Below are 15,483 nucleotides of genomic sequence, written 5' to 3'. Positions count from 1 at the left end.
GTTGGTCTTTTGAGGGCGTGGCAAATTCAACAAATTTTTTGAACCAAATAAAGAATAAATTTTTATCCATCCACCCACTATCATTTAGTTCTACCCAACCGCCAGGAACAATTTCATCCATGAAAGCTTGTTGCATTTTTTTTCTACCAAATATAAAAATGGCATGTATGCTCCTGAAGTCGAAAAGCATATTTTAATAGTGACGGTCTCACCCCTCTCCTCTGACGTCAAGACTTGTCTTTTCCCTTTAGTGGCAATAATTTTAGACATTCTCTTTGGATTAACTGACACTCCGGTTTCGTCCACATTATAGATTTATCGGCTGTCAGTTGATATTTATCTACAGTTTCGATAAGTAAGTTAAAAAAATTACCTACAGCCACTTTATTAAACCGCATTGCTCGAGCTCCAGATGTTGCTGCTGGTGTTCTGATTGAAAGTTCCTTCTCAGCCATGGCAAGTTCTTTATTAAACGGATGATTAAGTTCATTGAGCTCAGCTAATTGAAATGCTAAACGCCTGCATTCAGTCATCGTTAATCCAAACAATCTTTTTTCCATGTGCATTAAACAATTTGCAAAGTCTTGTTCCTGTTCAGGAGTGAATATTGCCTTAAATCGTCCCAAAGACTTAGTAACAACATACCCGGGATTTTCCCCAGTTTTTTTTTTACGTGGCGCTCTAATGTAGTTGAGGCACATTAAAACTGGTAGATGCTCTGTAGTACCCCATTTTGCCATTTAATACTGCTATTACAGCATTCTGCATACTGTCCGTGGATCATTCGTGTCGGTCAGAATGGCGGTTGTACTTAAACACCATCTGAAAATAATAATTATTATGATTGTTTTATATTGGGCGGGTAAAATAGGGAAGTACCCCATTTTGCCCTACCCCGTTTTGCCCAAATGCACATTTTGAGGTTAGGTATATTTTTTTCCCTGTTCGATTAAAAAATTACTAAACATTTTTACATAGAAATATGCCTAAATGTGGATACTTTTCCATAAAGAATAACAATTAAATATAAATTACAATTATGGTTCACTTACCTTTTATTAAATTATTAACGAAAATATACCTGCACCTCTAAAACAAACACCGCTAGACTGACCGATATTCACGCAGCTTCTGAAGTGACAGCGCTTTTTGCCATCGATCGGGCATGGTCTTAAACTAAGCTGTACGATCTTTCGGATAGATGGAGCTGGATGTACTAAAAATAATCACGGCACCCCGTTTTGCCCGCCTTTCCCCTATATGCTCACGGAACCCGATGGATTGGTGCTAACATTTCGCTAAAACCTCGACTGGACATACAACGAAAGTAGTTTTGCACTTACTTGAAGAAAAGTTAGGTCAGGGACACGCGATATGCTTCGATAACTTTTACAATAGCGTTAACATAGCTACAGAACTGCTAGAAAATGAAACCTATTGCATTGGCACTCTAAGATCTGATCGTAAACACAACCCAAAAGAAGTCATGGAGGCGAAATTAAACCGAGGAGAAAATGAATCCAGGCTTTCCAATGAAATTCACATTGGAAAATGGAATGACAAGCACAGAATTTGCAAAAAAAACTGGAATTTTTAAAAATAAAAGGGGAAAAGAAACTGTAAAGCCTAAGGCCATTCTAAACTACAACAAATATATGTCAGGAATTGATCGCCAGGATCAAATGTTGTCGTCATATTATCCTTGCAACAGAAAGACCATAAGGTGGTATAAAAAACTTTTCACTCATGTTCTACAAATGAGTCTGATAAATGCGGACGATCTACACAGAAAGTCGTGGTCTCCGTTTTTTTGACTTTCGACTGGAGGTAAGAAGAGATCTGTTAGCCCCAATTGAGGATGAACTCGTCGATCCTCCTAAAAACAGAAATTGAACCAAATACATTGCCTTTCAAAAATTGAAAAAACCGACCAATGAAGTAAAGAAAGGGCGTACTGAAACCAAAAGCAGGGAACCTGCCTGGAACACCCGTTTTTTTGTGTAAAGTGCTTTGAAGACTATCATAAGAAAAGTTAGTTTTCTTAGTCTGATGTTTGTAATATGTATATATATTTCTCTCTTGAGCAAATTTGTTTATGTTTTTTCAATTTTTTAGGTCGCAAATCAAACACGTTTTTTTTTTGTATATCCAAAATCTTGTTTCTAGTATTTTTTTTGTTTTATTATGATTATTTATAATAATAATTTATATATATGTTTTTTTTGTATAACTTCCGTTTTTTCCATGATATAAAGTTTTTCTATGTTTATTTTATGTTTTTTCGTGTTCCTAAAGCAAAAATAAACGTGTTTTCAGATTATTAGGGTGTGTTTTATTCGTATTATTGCTAAGTCTTCTTTTTCTAAATCTTCTTTAATCCTGAGACAAAATTGATGTTTGACGCCGACCACTCCGATCCGAGTTTATTTTTTTTCTCTAAATTTAAGACAGAAAGAAAGTTACAATAAGACAATAATACTATTATTTACATGATTTATGGTATATTTAAATACCAAAAAAGAAATAAAACATTACGGCATCCGAGAGTACCCCAAAAATATGATCGGCAGTCAACCTATAGGAGTGGGGCAAAATATAAGGAAATGATGAAATTGGAATATAGAGGAAGATAAGAAGGTCAATATATGCCGCCTGGAAACATATAGTTTTTCAATTAGAGCCAAATTGGTCTGATATATAAGGTAGAATCAATATTCTAACAAAGTAAGGGAGCAGATAAATTATCCCGAGAAAGCTTAGGATGCAGTTTAATAGGACCAGGAGTATTATGTGGTGTTCTAAAAGTAGTTTAGATAGCCTTAAATATAAAAAATGTAGGCTAAAGGATTTATAAAAATTGATAGATTCATATTTACTGCAGACCGTAAAAATTATAAATATATAAATATAAGATATAAAACAATATCAGATATAAAATTATAAATATATGTGACATAACTGCAAAGCTATAAGGATCATGCATTAAGTAAAATCTGTATTAAGGTAAAATGAAAATCCTGCAATCTCTCAACACTTATTTATTAAAAATGTTGCTATTTAAAATTCCATACATGTTTCGGACACAGTGGTGCCCATCATCAGGGGGTACTAAAAGGAAATAGTTCCGAACAAAAGACAAACAGACACAGAAAAAAACTTCAAAAAATTAATGTAAGGTACACTTACACAGGTTTAAAATTGATATTAGATATACATTCCAGGGTTTGATTCCATATCAAAAAAACCCTCTATTTATTATTATTGTTTTTTTATTTTTTTATTTTATTTGTTCACATTCTGTGGTTGACAAGCACCGAACAGTATGTATGCTAAAAAATATATATTCTAAACTGAAACGTAGGTGACATCTATGGGAGAAGTTCTAAATGTACCATGGTACCTGATGGTGTGTTACTACATTTTTTTGATAAAAGCAAGAGGAAAGCAAAAGGTTCATAGAGAATATATTAGATGGCGCGGTTAACTTAATTATTCAGAGGTTGTGAAGAAGGAAAGCAACGGAATCAGAGGTCATGGAAGTTAGCAACAGAATCACCAACCAAAATCAAATTTTTACAGTCGCCCAGATAAGTTCTGCATGCAATCTATTTTTTTGCATATTTAAGGATTAAATCTGATTTTAAACATCTAAAATAAAGTTAAGAGATAAACTATAATCACATATAGACAAAAAGGGTATATATTTGATTTTTTTGGCCTAAAAGATAAATGATAAATGGTAAAATAATAAATAATTTTAAAAAATCACAGTAATTGTTAATAATTTTGTTACACCTTTAAAATTTGTATATAAATAAAAGATAATAACATACATGATATATCTCAGAGACACAAGTATTTTATTATCTTTTATTTATATATGAAGGGTACAAGCAAAGAAGGTGCTATGTCAAATAAATTAGTTTTGAGAAAAACGGTTTTTAGGGTTTAGACTCTCTCTCGTGTTCGTTTATTATTGGATAATAAAATGTGAAAAATTATTTTGTGGTGTATTTGAGTATAACCGTCTAAACACTCAAGTATAAATCACAGAAACACAAAAAACATAAGGGTAGGTTTTTTACAGAATCTGCAAAATTGCCAGAGAAAAAAGGTGTTATGTTAGACAATTTGTGCCTATTCTAAACAATATTTTTAAGAACTAAAAACAAAAGTACATATTACATATTTTCCACAACGAAAGCAATATGGTAAACTTTCTTAGATAGGTGATTTGTTCTAGAAATATAAATAAATTGTCAGTATCAAAATCACTAAAAAAGATCTTCAGCTCTATAAGTAGGGTAGATCATCATAGTAGTCCTGGGCAGCTGAACCACAAAACTTCTTTAGCTCTTGGAGATTCTTCCATTTCATCTTCATTTCCCTAATAGGCCTGGAAGGAAACGGACACGTTCGTCTATACTATTACGTCTCTACGTTTCTTAAAGAAATCTGTCCAGCTTCTGAAGTACGTTTGGATAACGTTTTCCACTTGAAAAGGAGAAGGTCTATTTCTTGCCAACCTGAATACTTCCTGCCATTGTTCTGCCGAAGTTCGATTCGTGTTTTTTTCGCTAATTAGACCAAAGTCCTTATCGCACTCCATGATTATACGGATGACCTCTAATTGGAAAGGTTACCTTAGTAAGATCGAGTCTTTTTTCTACATGTACTACATAATGCAGGAAACGAAACATGGTATAATTTTTGTTCTGCCCTCCACAGGAATCGCAGAAAATTTGAGTGAAAAAGTGAAAAAAAATAAAAAGTGACGAACTTCGGTGCTAAGGTCTTGATTATATAGAAAATGATTTAGTAAAGAACAGACATCATCACAGCCTTTTTTTCCCACAGTTTCCAGATATATGTAAAAGATGCTTTGTGAGGTAGATAGAACATCGATATTGAATGCATACGTAGACAACTGTCTTTTGTAGTATACGTCACTCGTACTTATATTCGGAACTGAAAGGTTTTTTGCAAAATCAATGCATACTGCATAAAGCCAATTTTTGGCTTCGTTTCCTTGAGTCTCTCTTCCTTTTATAAAATTCTTCGGCTTTCTTTTTGTGTAGCCTATTCTGTTTGCTTAACATGTTTATATGTCTCTCTATTTTATGGTGAGGAAGATTTTCCGTCTGCGATAAGTTTAATTTTGCAGCTTCTAGACTTTTTAGTTTGGTTAGATATCCAAACGAAATGTTGAACTCAGTTGAAAAAATGGTTCTATAAGTTTCATATGACACATGTTCATTTGGAAACTTTTCGCACAACATCTTAAACATTTTGTTGATATTTAGTTCTTCTGGTAGATATAGTTTGGTCGAATCATGTAAGTTATAATGACTTTTACGACCCTTAAACGAACCGAGGTATCTGTTTTATCTTACTTCGAGTTTCAACAGAAAGCTTGTGTGGTCGATTGTTGTGCTTACCTCTCTGATCTTTTGGTGCATCTCCTGTTAATTTCGGTGATTTCTGTAGCAATGCTAACTTGCCTCGACCTATTCCATACATAGACATGAATGCCTTTTCACATATTTCGATATTTTGAACTTGCCGATTCGTATTATTCACAACTCTTATAAATTGGGTAACGAAAAAAAGCATCGTGAAGGAAAGCATCTTGCTCTTATTTTTTCGTTGTTTAATCGGGAGCGCCGTGATGAGACCACACAAATATATATTCTGCTCGTCAACTAAGTTAAGTAGGTTGAAGTTCTGAATAATTTTTTTTTCGAGAATCTTCTGGTACACTTTCAAAACACTTGATTCTTTTACACTTCCAGTCTTCAGTTATAGTATGGCTTCTCAAGTTTATTAACTTATTCACGTCAGTCACTTTTCCGTATTCCTTCCTTTTTTTGCTATCAGTTCTTGATCTTTATTTTCACTCTCACTTGCCTCCATTACACTTGCTTTTTAATTAAGAATGATTTGGCACTGAAGAAAACACGTTCGTCTACAAAATAACTCTCTCGTTTTTATTGCAGTTTATGCGTTAGTCGATATGCGAAATATGACACAGCACCTTTTTAGCCTGACTAGAGAATTTTAGATAGGCTGATATTCCTGACCAAACACCCTTTTAGCCGTAATTGATATTTTAGATAGTTTATACCTCTGGCTAACAGATGGGACCAAGAACTCATTTTCTGTAAAAATTAACATAGCACCTTCTTTGCCTATACCCTTCATATAATATTATACATATTATATATATTATTATACATATTATATATATTATTATACCAATTTTAAAGGTGTAACAAAATTTTTAACAATTACTGTGTTTTTTTTAAAGTTATTTATTATTTTACAAACATTTATCTTTTATGCCAAAAAAAATCAAATCTATACCCTTTTTGTCTATATGTAATTATAGTTTTTCTCTTAAATTTATTTTAGATGTTTAAAATCAGATTTAATCCTTAAATATGCAAAAAAATAGATTGCGTGCAGAACTTATCTGGGCGACTGTAAAAATTTTATTTTCGTTTCTGATTCTGGTGGTAACTTCTATGACGTCTTAAGTACTATATAAAAGAAATTGTAAAGGGTAAGAACGATGTATAGAGAGACTATGAAGAGTTAAGACTGTAAGAGACCATAAGAGTGAGTTGAAAAAAATCTGTATTCTTGTGACGAATTCATAATGAGTTACTTATTTTCTTGGGTATTACGTTACTTATAGCACAGATTTAACTAGCTACGCTCCAGATAACCATTCCAATGTACTTCATTTGTCCCCACTGAGAAAGCAGCCGCTTGCTCGCGATTCAGCCGAAAACGGATATTTCGCTCCGATTGTGGCTCTGCGTTGCAAATTTTAATTTTTGTAGGTAGGTATGCTTCCGGGTCTTCGCTTCAATCATCGCATCGTAGCATCGCTTTCGTCGGCCACTGACGCACTTTTTTTTCCTCGATGCGACGCCGACGCGACGGGGTTAATTTTATTGACTAAGTAGGTACTGTCACAGATTTTACATTTTAAATCTGTGGTACTGTGACAATAATAACTGACGAATTTTTAAAGAGGTTTGTTTTACTTGAAATTTTTTTTTGCGATTTTTTTATTCGATAGTTTTATATTTTGCAACAAATATGAAAAAAATTAAATGAAAAGTATAAAAACGAGCGAAAAAGCTGTTCTTTTATTTTTTTGCTTCTTTACTGTATAATTAATAAAAAGATTATAAATCATAAAAGTTTTTTTTATGTAAACAATAAAGGATATATCCGAAATATTTAAACTATAATAATGTAAGTTTTATGGTATATTAATTAAAGATTTTTAAACGATAAATTCGAAAATAAAAAAAAAATTGTTCGTTTTTGTTTTTAATCTATAGGTTGATAAGATGTATAGATTGATACATTATATACCTATATAGATAGTAGTACTTTTTTTTTTAATAGTTAATAAAATAAATTATTAGACTGAGGTAAGATAATCTTTAAACTATATACTTAAAATAAAATCCAAAATGTTGTTTTTGTAGAAAACGAAAAAAATGCTCTCGGGTTATTTTAGTACTAAATATTGGGACACATATAACAGTAATGTTTTTAGGAGGAATGAATATTTGGGGTGATAGAGTTCAGTGTCTTTTATATGATGAGGCCATAATCGCGTTTTCGAAAATTTTGCACTTATGTTGTTTTTAAAATAAAGGCCTCAATTATTTAATTTTCGTAATTAGTTTTTATTTCAAAAAGTATTCGCTATTTTAAAAAACGGCAAAACAAGTCAATGGTATTTTTAAGTTTTTACCTTATGTAGCAAATTTTTATATTCAGGAGAGGATGGCAGTGGCTGAAACTAAGGGATAATGGTTATTTTTTATGTTATTTGTTATCTTAATTTCATTGTTAAAATACAAATTTAAACACCGTACCAAAATGTAACTTAAAGCTTATATAATTATATTTTTGCAAGCAGTTACATTATAATAATTGATGGCTACGTACACCTATTATAAAATAAGTAAAATTTTTTAGAATATCGTATATGTACATACCTAATCCTAAATAATAAATTTGTGGTCAATAATATTATAAAATTGAAAATTCTTCTAAAACTGTTCCAACACAAATATATAGCTATAATAAAATTTAATTTGACAACTACTATTATCATTATACAAGATCTTCCAACGAAGAGGAAAAATGGTATTATTTGCCCTCAGTAGGTATTTCTCAAAAAAATCAAAATAGCTAATCGATGTATTTTAGCTCGGAGAATTCGAAAAGCGTAACAAAAAACCAATTGCATGAGAAACAAAAGACTTTTTGTTCAAGATTTTCTTTAAAATTTTTGTCCAATTTTAAAATTTTTTGACAATTTTTTTTTAAATAAGTTTTTTTTTATTATTATCAAATAAGTGCCCAAATAAATAAAAATTTAATTCAAAAATATAATGAAAATGTGCTTTTTCCTTCATTTTTTTAATGATTTTTTTTTTCATTGTACTCGAAAGAAAAATGCTGTCAAAATATTTAAAAAAAATTGAGGGTGCCATTTAAAATAAAAAATAGGGGTAGTTTCTCGGGGGTGAAATACGCAGGGGTAGTTTTGAATACATTTTTAGAAATAGCATTGTCTCCCATAAAAACCGCATTTTGGGTTTTTTTTCTTCAAAAATGTCCAAGTTCTACGCTGTTAACGTTGTCGTGAGACACGCTGTATAGGAAACAATAATACTTTTGTTGTACGAAATAACACTGTTACCAGAAAATACCATTAAAATGTGCACGGTGTTATTGATAACGTACATCAAAAGTTATATGATTTTTACTATAGACAAATTTTGCATTACATTTTTGATACGTTAGAAAGTAAATTGAGTGTAGGGCATTAGACATGCACTCGCATTGGACATTGCTCACCATTCACCAACGGAGAACTTTCTAAACGGAGGGAAAAAGAGACAGAGAGAGAGACAAAATCGGGGAAAAAGTTGGGCAATTTTTAGCTCAATAATATGCCATTTAAAATTTTTTAAAAATTCGAACGATTGTGAGGATAATCGAAAAAAACCGAATCTTTGAAAAATCTATTTTACTTTTTTCTGAGCCTATTTTTATTCGATTTTAAAATAATTTACAGTTTTGCATTGCCCCTTTTTCCGTGCTACATGGTGGTACTTTTAGATTTTCAATATGACGTTTCGTCTTTTGCTGACCATCATCAACTTTGTTTTTTCGTAGGGACGCCATATTGGATTTTTGAATTTTTAAAAAGTACATACCTACTTTTTATTACCATTTTATAAATGTATTACACTTACATATTATTGAATATGCGATTTGGGTACTTGGTGTCATCAGTCTGATATGCAGGTACGATACATCAATGAAAATGTATTAAAAAGTACTTTTTAAAAACGCAAAAATCCAAAATAGCGTGCATAAGAAAAAACAAAGTTAATGATGGTCGACCAAAGTCATATTGAAAATCTAAAAATACCACCATGTAACACGGAAAAAGTGGCAATGCAAAAGTGTGAATTATTATAAAATCGGAGCAAAAATAAGTTTAGAAAAAAATTTAATATACATACTTAAATCTTTCAAAATTTCGTTTTTTTTTCGATTATCATCAGAACCGTCTGGATTTTTTTAATTTTTTTAAATGACTTATTATTGAGTTATTGGACTATTTTTATTGAGTTATGATTGATATGGTTTGATTAAATTAGGGTATTATATAAAAGATTTTTTTTAAGTTTCATTAATATATGTATAATATTATTGATTTGTAGTTTAAAAATCAAAATTTTGTTTATTGTTTCATTTATGTTTCAAGTTTTTAATTTTTTGTTTAGGTTTTACAGATCTTTTGCGATACCACTTACAAAACTTGTAAAGGTTGGTGTGAACGAGTGAGAGTGAAAATATTTTGTGCTCATAACACTCATCGCTATTTGATCCTAACCAAATCTAAGGGACCTAAATCCTCAAAACCCTCTATAAAATCTAACTTTTTGTTAAACTCTAAGTTTTCCTTCAAACTCATTTCATCAAATGCCACTAGGCATTTTTTTTCGTTTTGGGTCATAACAGCACATTTTTGTTTTAAAAAAAATTCAATATTTTCATCTATACCCGTAAGTAAAGCCACAAAAGAAAAAGTAACACTGCAATTTACAAAATAATGGTCAAAATCAATTTAAATGAAGTATTACTGGATTAAATTAATCAATAATGATTAAATTAAATTAAATTAATGATTAAAATTAAATCTGTGATACAAGAGGCTCACCGCAACCTCCTTAAATCCTTAAAACCCCTACCGCCGTACGCCGTAATAAATTTATGGTCGCCCGAGGTGATCGGTATGGGCGCCCGGGTCTTATTACGTTTGGCAACAGAGCGCAACAAAACGTGCTGTTGGTCAACCGCAGTGTTGCCAGGTCTCATGATTTATCATGAGATCTCATGATTTTGACTTACATCTCATGATATCATGATTTTGTCTAAAAATCTCATGATTTAAAAAAAAAAACAAAGATTTAAAATCGTAACTCAGAATATTAGTCGTAAAAATAAAAATAAAATAAAAATAACCTAAAACTACAACTAAATGTACACATAAAAATATCATAAAGCCTTAAATAATATCCGCACAGCCCTATATAAACGGGAAATACTGACGAGTATGGGGATTCCCCGAGATTCTCGGATATTTCTACGGGCTATATTTTTCACGAAGTTTTATGCATTTGCTCGTGTATTTGGTATTGTAAAGCATTATTTGTGAGTTGAAAATAATTAAAAAATATGAGTGACAGTGATTCTAGTAGTTCTAGTAGTAGTACATCCAAGAGTATATCTCTTCCAGGACCTAGCAAGAAAAGAAAGGTTTATAAGCAAAATTTTAAAAAGGAATGGAAAAATATACCGGGTTTGCAATGGATCGAGAACAGCAGAAAGGGGACAGGCTTTGCCTGGTAGGTATTTATGATATTTTAAGTTAAGGTACTTTCTGTAAAAATAAGTGCAATTTGGATTTATTGAGTACAAAATCTAAATTCACTTATAATAATGTTAAATCGAGAATTAAATGATAATATGAGTTACTGAATCGTAACTAATTAAAATTTGCTTTAATGCGGATATATATAATTTAAGGCGAACAAAACTTTTATTTTAATGGAGGTAAACGTTTTTTTTTTTTAAATTTAAGGTGCGATTACCGTAAATGTGATGTTAAGGTATCTGCAGGGAAAACCCAACTAGTAAAACATTCTGAGACTGAAAAGCATGTTAAAGCTTTGCAGAGAGCATCAATGGGCAAGCAAAGTCAAGTAAAAATAAGTCAAATGTTTGCAGAAAGTTCTAAAAAAATAAGCATTGAAGAAAAAGCGAAAGAAGGAATTATAAGAACTGCGGGGTTTCTAGCCGAACATAATCTCCCTATGAATTTGATGGAGCATTTCATCGATTATCTCAATGCTGTAGGCACTGATTCAGATATTGTCAAACAAATGAAATGTAAACGAACAAAGATGTCAAGAGTTTTACAAAAAGTTACAGGCTTGTCTCAAGAATCTTGGCTACTTGGCCTAATGAGGGATAATAAATTTAGCATTATCATAGATGAGTCTACTGATAACTCGTGCACCAAACATTTATGTTTAGTTGTAAGAATGTGCATTAATTTTGATATTGAAGACAACTTTTTGGCGTTAATCCCAGTAGTAGAGACCACAGGGGCTGCACTTTATGAAATTTTAATCAACTTCCTTACCGAAAATGGTGTTCCATATAAGTCAAACTTTATTGGCTTTGCTTCAGATAGAGCGAGCAACATGGTTGGCGTTAATAATTCTGTTGTCAGTCGATTGCGAGAAAATATTCCAGGTATATTCATAATGAAATGCATATGCCATAGCTTTCATTTGTGTGCATCATATGCATGCCACAAGTTGCCTGAGGAAGTGGAACAATTTGCGAGAGAAGTAAGCTATACGCTAATAAAATAAATGTATACTTAATTAAAAAATATAATTTTTTACAGGTATATAACTATTTTTCAAATAGTCCGAAGAGAGTGGAAGAATATAAGGAATTCCAGGAATTTGCAAATGTCTCAATATCGAAGATTTTACATCCTAACCAGACACGTTGGTTATCTCTGGAATGCGTGGTTAAAAGGCTTCTTAATCAATATGAAGCTTTGAGGTTGTATTTCGTAGATCAGGCGTCTCTTAAAATCAGTCAAGCAAATATTATTTTAGAAAAACTAAACACGCCCGAAAATAAATTATACTTATCATTTTTATCGCATGTACTACCTATTTTTAATAGCTTAAACAAATTAATGCAAAGCGAATCGCCCAAAATTCACGTTATTTATAAAGAGGTTGCTAGAACAGTTAAAACAATTTTAGATTATTATATTAAGGACGAATATCTAAATGCCAACATTGAAAATATAGATTTTAAAGACCCTAGACTTTTTTTAAATTTAAATGACATGTACTTTTCTGCCCACATAAACTCTGCCGATCTGGAGAAAAACCGACTCGACATGGTAAAATTAAGATGTCTAGACTTTTATATTGAGAGTGTGGAGCAAATATTGTCAAGATTTCCACTTAAAAACTCTGTGTTTCAGAAATTAGAATTTCTAGATCCTGAGGTAGTTAAATCAAGAAAAATCAGGTCTATAAGTAATGTTTCTATGTTGTTTCAAAATTTAATTCCTGCTGATATGCAAGTTATTGACAATGAATGGTTGTTACTTAGAAATTATGAAATTAATTTTACCTGGAAAGGTATTTGCGATTTTTGGGGTAAAATTGCTAAGATTAAATGTGTGGAAAATACAGAATCCCGGTTTCCCAATTTAAGTAATTTTGTGTTTAATTTATTAACTTTGCCGCATTCCAGTGCTAACGTAGAGAGGGTGTTTAGTCAGATAAATTTAAACAAAACAAAACAGAGAAATCGGTTGAAAACTCCTATGATAGCTGCTATACTGCACACCAAAAGTTTAGTGGGCAGAGAAAACCGTATTTGTTCAAATTTTCCAATAGGAAAAGATTTGCTTAAAAAATTAAATAAACAAATTTATGATTCCGATGAGTCAGAATAAAATAACGGATATTTCGGATTTTTGTTTTTCAGTTATTTACTTTAAGATTATGTACGTTTGTTTACTTTAACATATAATTTTATGTTTTTATTTAAATTTGTTAATAAAAAAGTAGATATTTTGGTACTTGTATCTTTATTTCATCAAAAAAATATTTTAATAAAAATAATGTATGTTTTTTTTTTTTAAATAAGGCTTAAAACGCCATCTCATGATTTTTTTTCCAAAACTCATGATTTTTGGTTACATTTTTCATGATTTCATTTTATTTCACCTGGCAACACTGGTCAACCGGCTTGAAAAGTCGGGCGACATTTCGGGTGACGTTTCTGCCTATGCGAGTGTTTATCTGGAGCGTAGCTAGTTAAATCTGTGCTTATAGCAAAAATCAATTTAGAAAATACTATCTTACGCACCTTCATAGGATTACCTTAACAGAATACTAAATAAGCTCCTGGTTATCCTTAAATTAACAGATAACAGCTTCTGTAAGCATAGTCAAGTAAAATCGCAGACAGGAAACTCTTGAAACGACCAATAAATAAATATTCCACGAAAATGACAATACGTATTAATATTAGTCAGAGAAAACAACATATACAACAACCAACCATATACTAGTAGAACTTTGGTAGTATAGCTTCTTAATGATCTGTGCAACTAGTTTGTGTCAGGCTAATGATGAAAATCCAGAATCAATAGCAGATATATGAGGATGACAAAGCCATGGTTTTGGAATTTAATTTAAGAGTTCAAAGTGCAAATTTCCGAATATCAACTTAATTGCATGCAGTTTCCTAATTACCTTTTTGGTGAGTTGCTTCTAAAGTTATTACAGTAATATCATCAATATAAGTCTTTGGAGTTGTATAGAGTTTAACTGGACGGTGAATACCGGCATAGTTAAAGAAATCAAACGTGTATGTTTGATCTCGTCGGCCACTAAAAAGGAAAATGATGCAAATTATAATTTAATAAAATAAAATATAATAGTAGGGACATTGACATGAAATTATAATGGAAATTGTGGTTTTAAGGGAGTAATGAGGATGTTTCAGATTTCTTAGTACCCTTATCTCACCTGCTTAATTCTAAAATTCTTCCTTGTGGAATAGTATCATGCAGTAAAGTATTGTCCACAGATACCGTAATACGATTTTCCTTCCCATATTTTAAATAAGCCGTAATTTCTGTTAAGAATGGCAGATGGCCGATTTCGTGACTTACAGCTTGTTGTCCATTTATCCACTAAAGTAACCGGCTTTAGATCGCATTTAAGCGTCTATTTTATTCTTTTTATCTTACCACTTGTGCAGCATAATTAACAGCTTCAAACCTTAACCAAACCCTTCCAATTTCAGACCAAAATTTCGGCACAAAGAAGGTCCTGTCATACCACACTAGTCCAACATGATCTCTTAATCTCCAATCGGTGGTGATGTCGTTGTAACTTGATGGTACAGGCATTTTTATAACTTTCACATCCGGGATCTAAGGCCAAATAAAAGAAAAGATTTTAATTTGCAGTATGAACATTATTAAATACAGGTAATTCTTTGTGTCTTATGAACGTGATGTGTTTTGCATTAAGATGGTATTAAAAGTCCTATAAATCCCTAAATGTTTTTTATTTAGTTCTTATCTCTATACTCACATCTTTAAGATCTCTTTTATACCAATGCTGTTCCAAGCCATTGAAGGAACTTCTCGTGGAATCGGAATCGGCTGCCGCAAAATTCCATATTCCATCCAATGATAAAACTTGTCTGGTTTCAGATTCTCTGGGGTAAAGTATGCCGCCCTTATGTATTTCTGCTCTCGATTGGATTTGGGTAAATATGAAATATGTGAGGAGTATCACATGAGGAATATTGAATTGGATGGTGAAACCAAAAATCATCGTAAGAAAAATGAGCTGAAAAAATTAATTTGTAACAATGGGAACGGTAAATGAAACGATCGAACTTTTAGCCTTCAGTTATATAACGAGTTTTTTAGTATTTTTTTTACTGATAAGAAACGGAATGAATATTACCGGTAAAAAGTAAAAAATTACACTATTTGATGGCAGTAAATTGAATAATTGTTTAACTGTTATTAAAACAATATTGAAAAAATGCGGTATTAATGTGTACAAAATGTGTAGAAAAACATTTTTAATCCGTAGTTATTTATTAAATTGATATTAAAAAATTAATTTGAACATATATGTATATTGGTTATGTAGTAGTATTTTTTAAAACGTAAATTTACCACTTTTTAAGATACAGTTAAATAATAATAATAAAATTAATCTTTATATATACATAAATGATACAATTAGAGAAAAGGAGACAAGTAGTTAATGTCTAAATTATAAATTTTATTAAGCAAGAATA

The 15,483-nt window shown here is 31.2% G+C and overlaps 2 protein-coding genes across 3 annotated transcripts in view; one reads left to right on the top strand and one right to left on the bottom strand.

Annotated features, from left to right (window-relative positions):
* The window catches only part of LOC126744031 (beta-glucuronidase-like), a 41,715-nt gene that overhangs the window by 13,373 nt on the left and 12,859 nt on the right, over positions 1 to 15,483 (bottom strand). For both annotated transcript variants that reach the window (XM_050451348.1, XM_050451353.1), the window contains exons 2-5: positions 14,760 to 15,020; positions 14,411 to 14,596; positions 14,187 to 14,353; positions 13,911 to 14,047 (exon numbers count right to left, since the gene is read on the bottom strand). In XM_050451348.1, the coding sequence (XP_050307305.1) occupies positions 13,911 to 14,047; positions 14,187 to 14,353; positions 14,411 to 14,596; positions 14,760 to 15,005 (736 nt within the window). In that variant the 5' untranslated portion in view covers positions 15,006 to 15,020. The remainder of the gene's footprint in view (positions 1 to 13,910; positions 14,048 to 14,186; positions 14,354 to 14,410; positions 14,597 to 14,759; positions 15,021 to 15,483) is intronic.
* On the top strand, positions 11,851 to 13,231 carry LOC126744189 (uncharacterized). The gene is made up of 2 exons (XM_050451550.1): positions 11,851 to 11,966; positions 12,026 to 13,231. Exons 1-2 carry the CDS (start codon positions 11,880 to 11,882, stop codon positions 13,103 to 13,105), a joined length of 1,167 nt encoding a protein of 388 aa, XP_050307507.1. The 5' UTR covers positions 11,851 to 11,879; the 3' UTR covers positions 13,106 to 13,231.

The sequence above is a fragment of the Anthonomus grandis genome, chromosome 1, assembly GCF_022605725.1.
Source record: "Anthonomus grandis grandis chromosome 1, icAntGran1.3, whole genome shotgun sequence".
Taxonomy (NCBI): Eukaryota; Metazoa; Arthropoda; class Insecta; order Coleoptera; family Curculionidae; genus Anthonomus; species Anthonomus grandis.
Note: the sequence above shows the minus strand (reverse complement) of the source record. Positions and strands in the feature narration are given on the sequence as shown.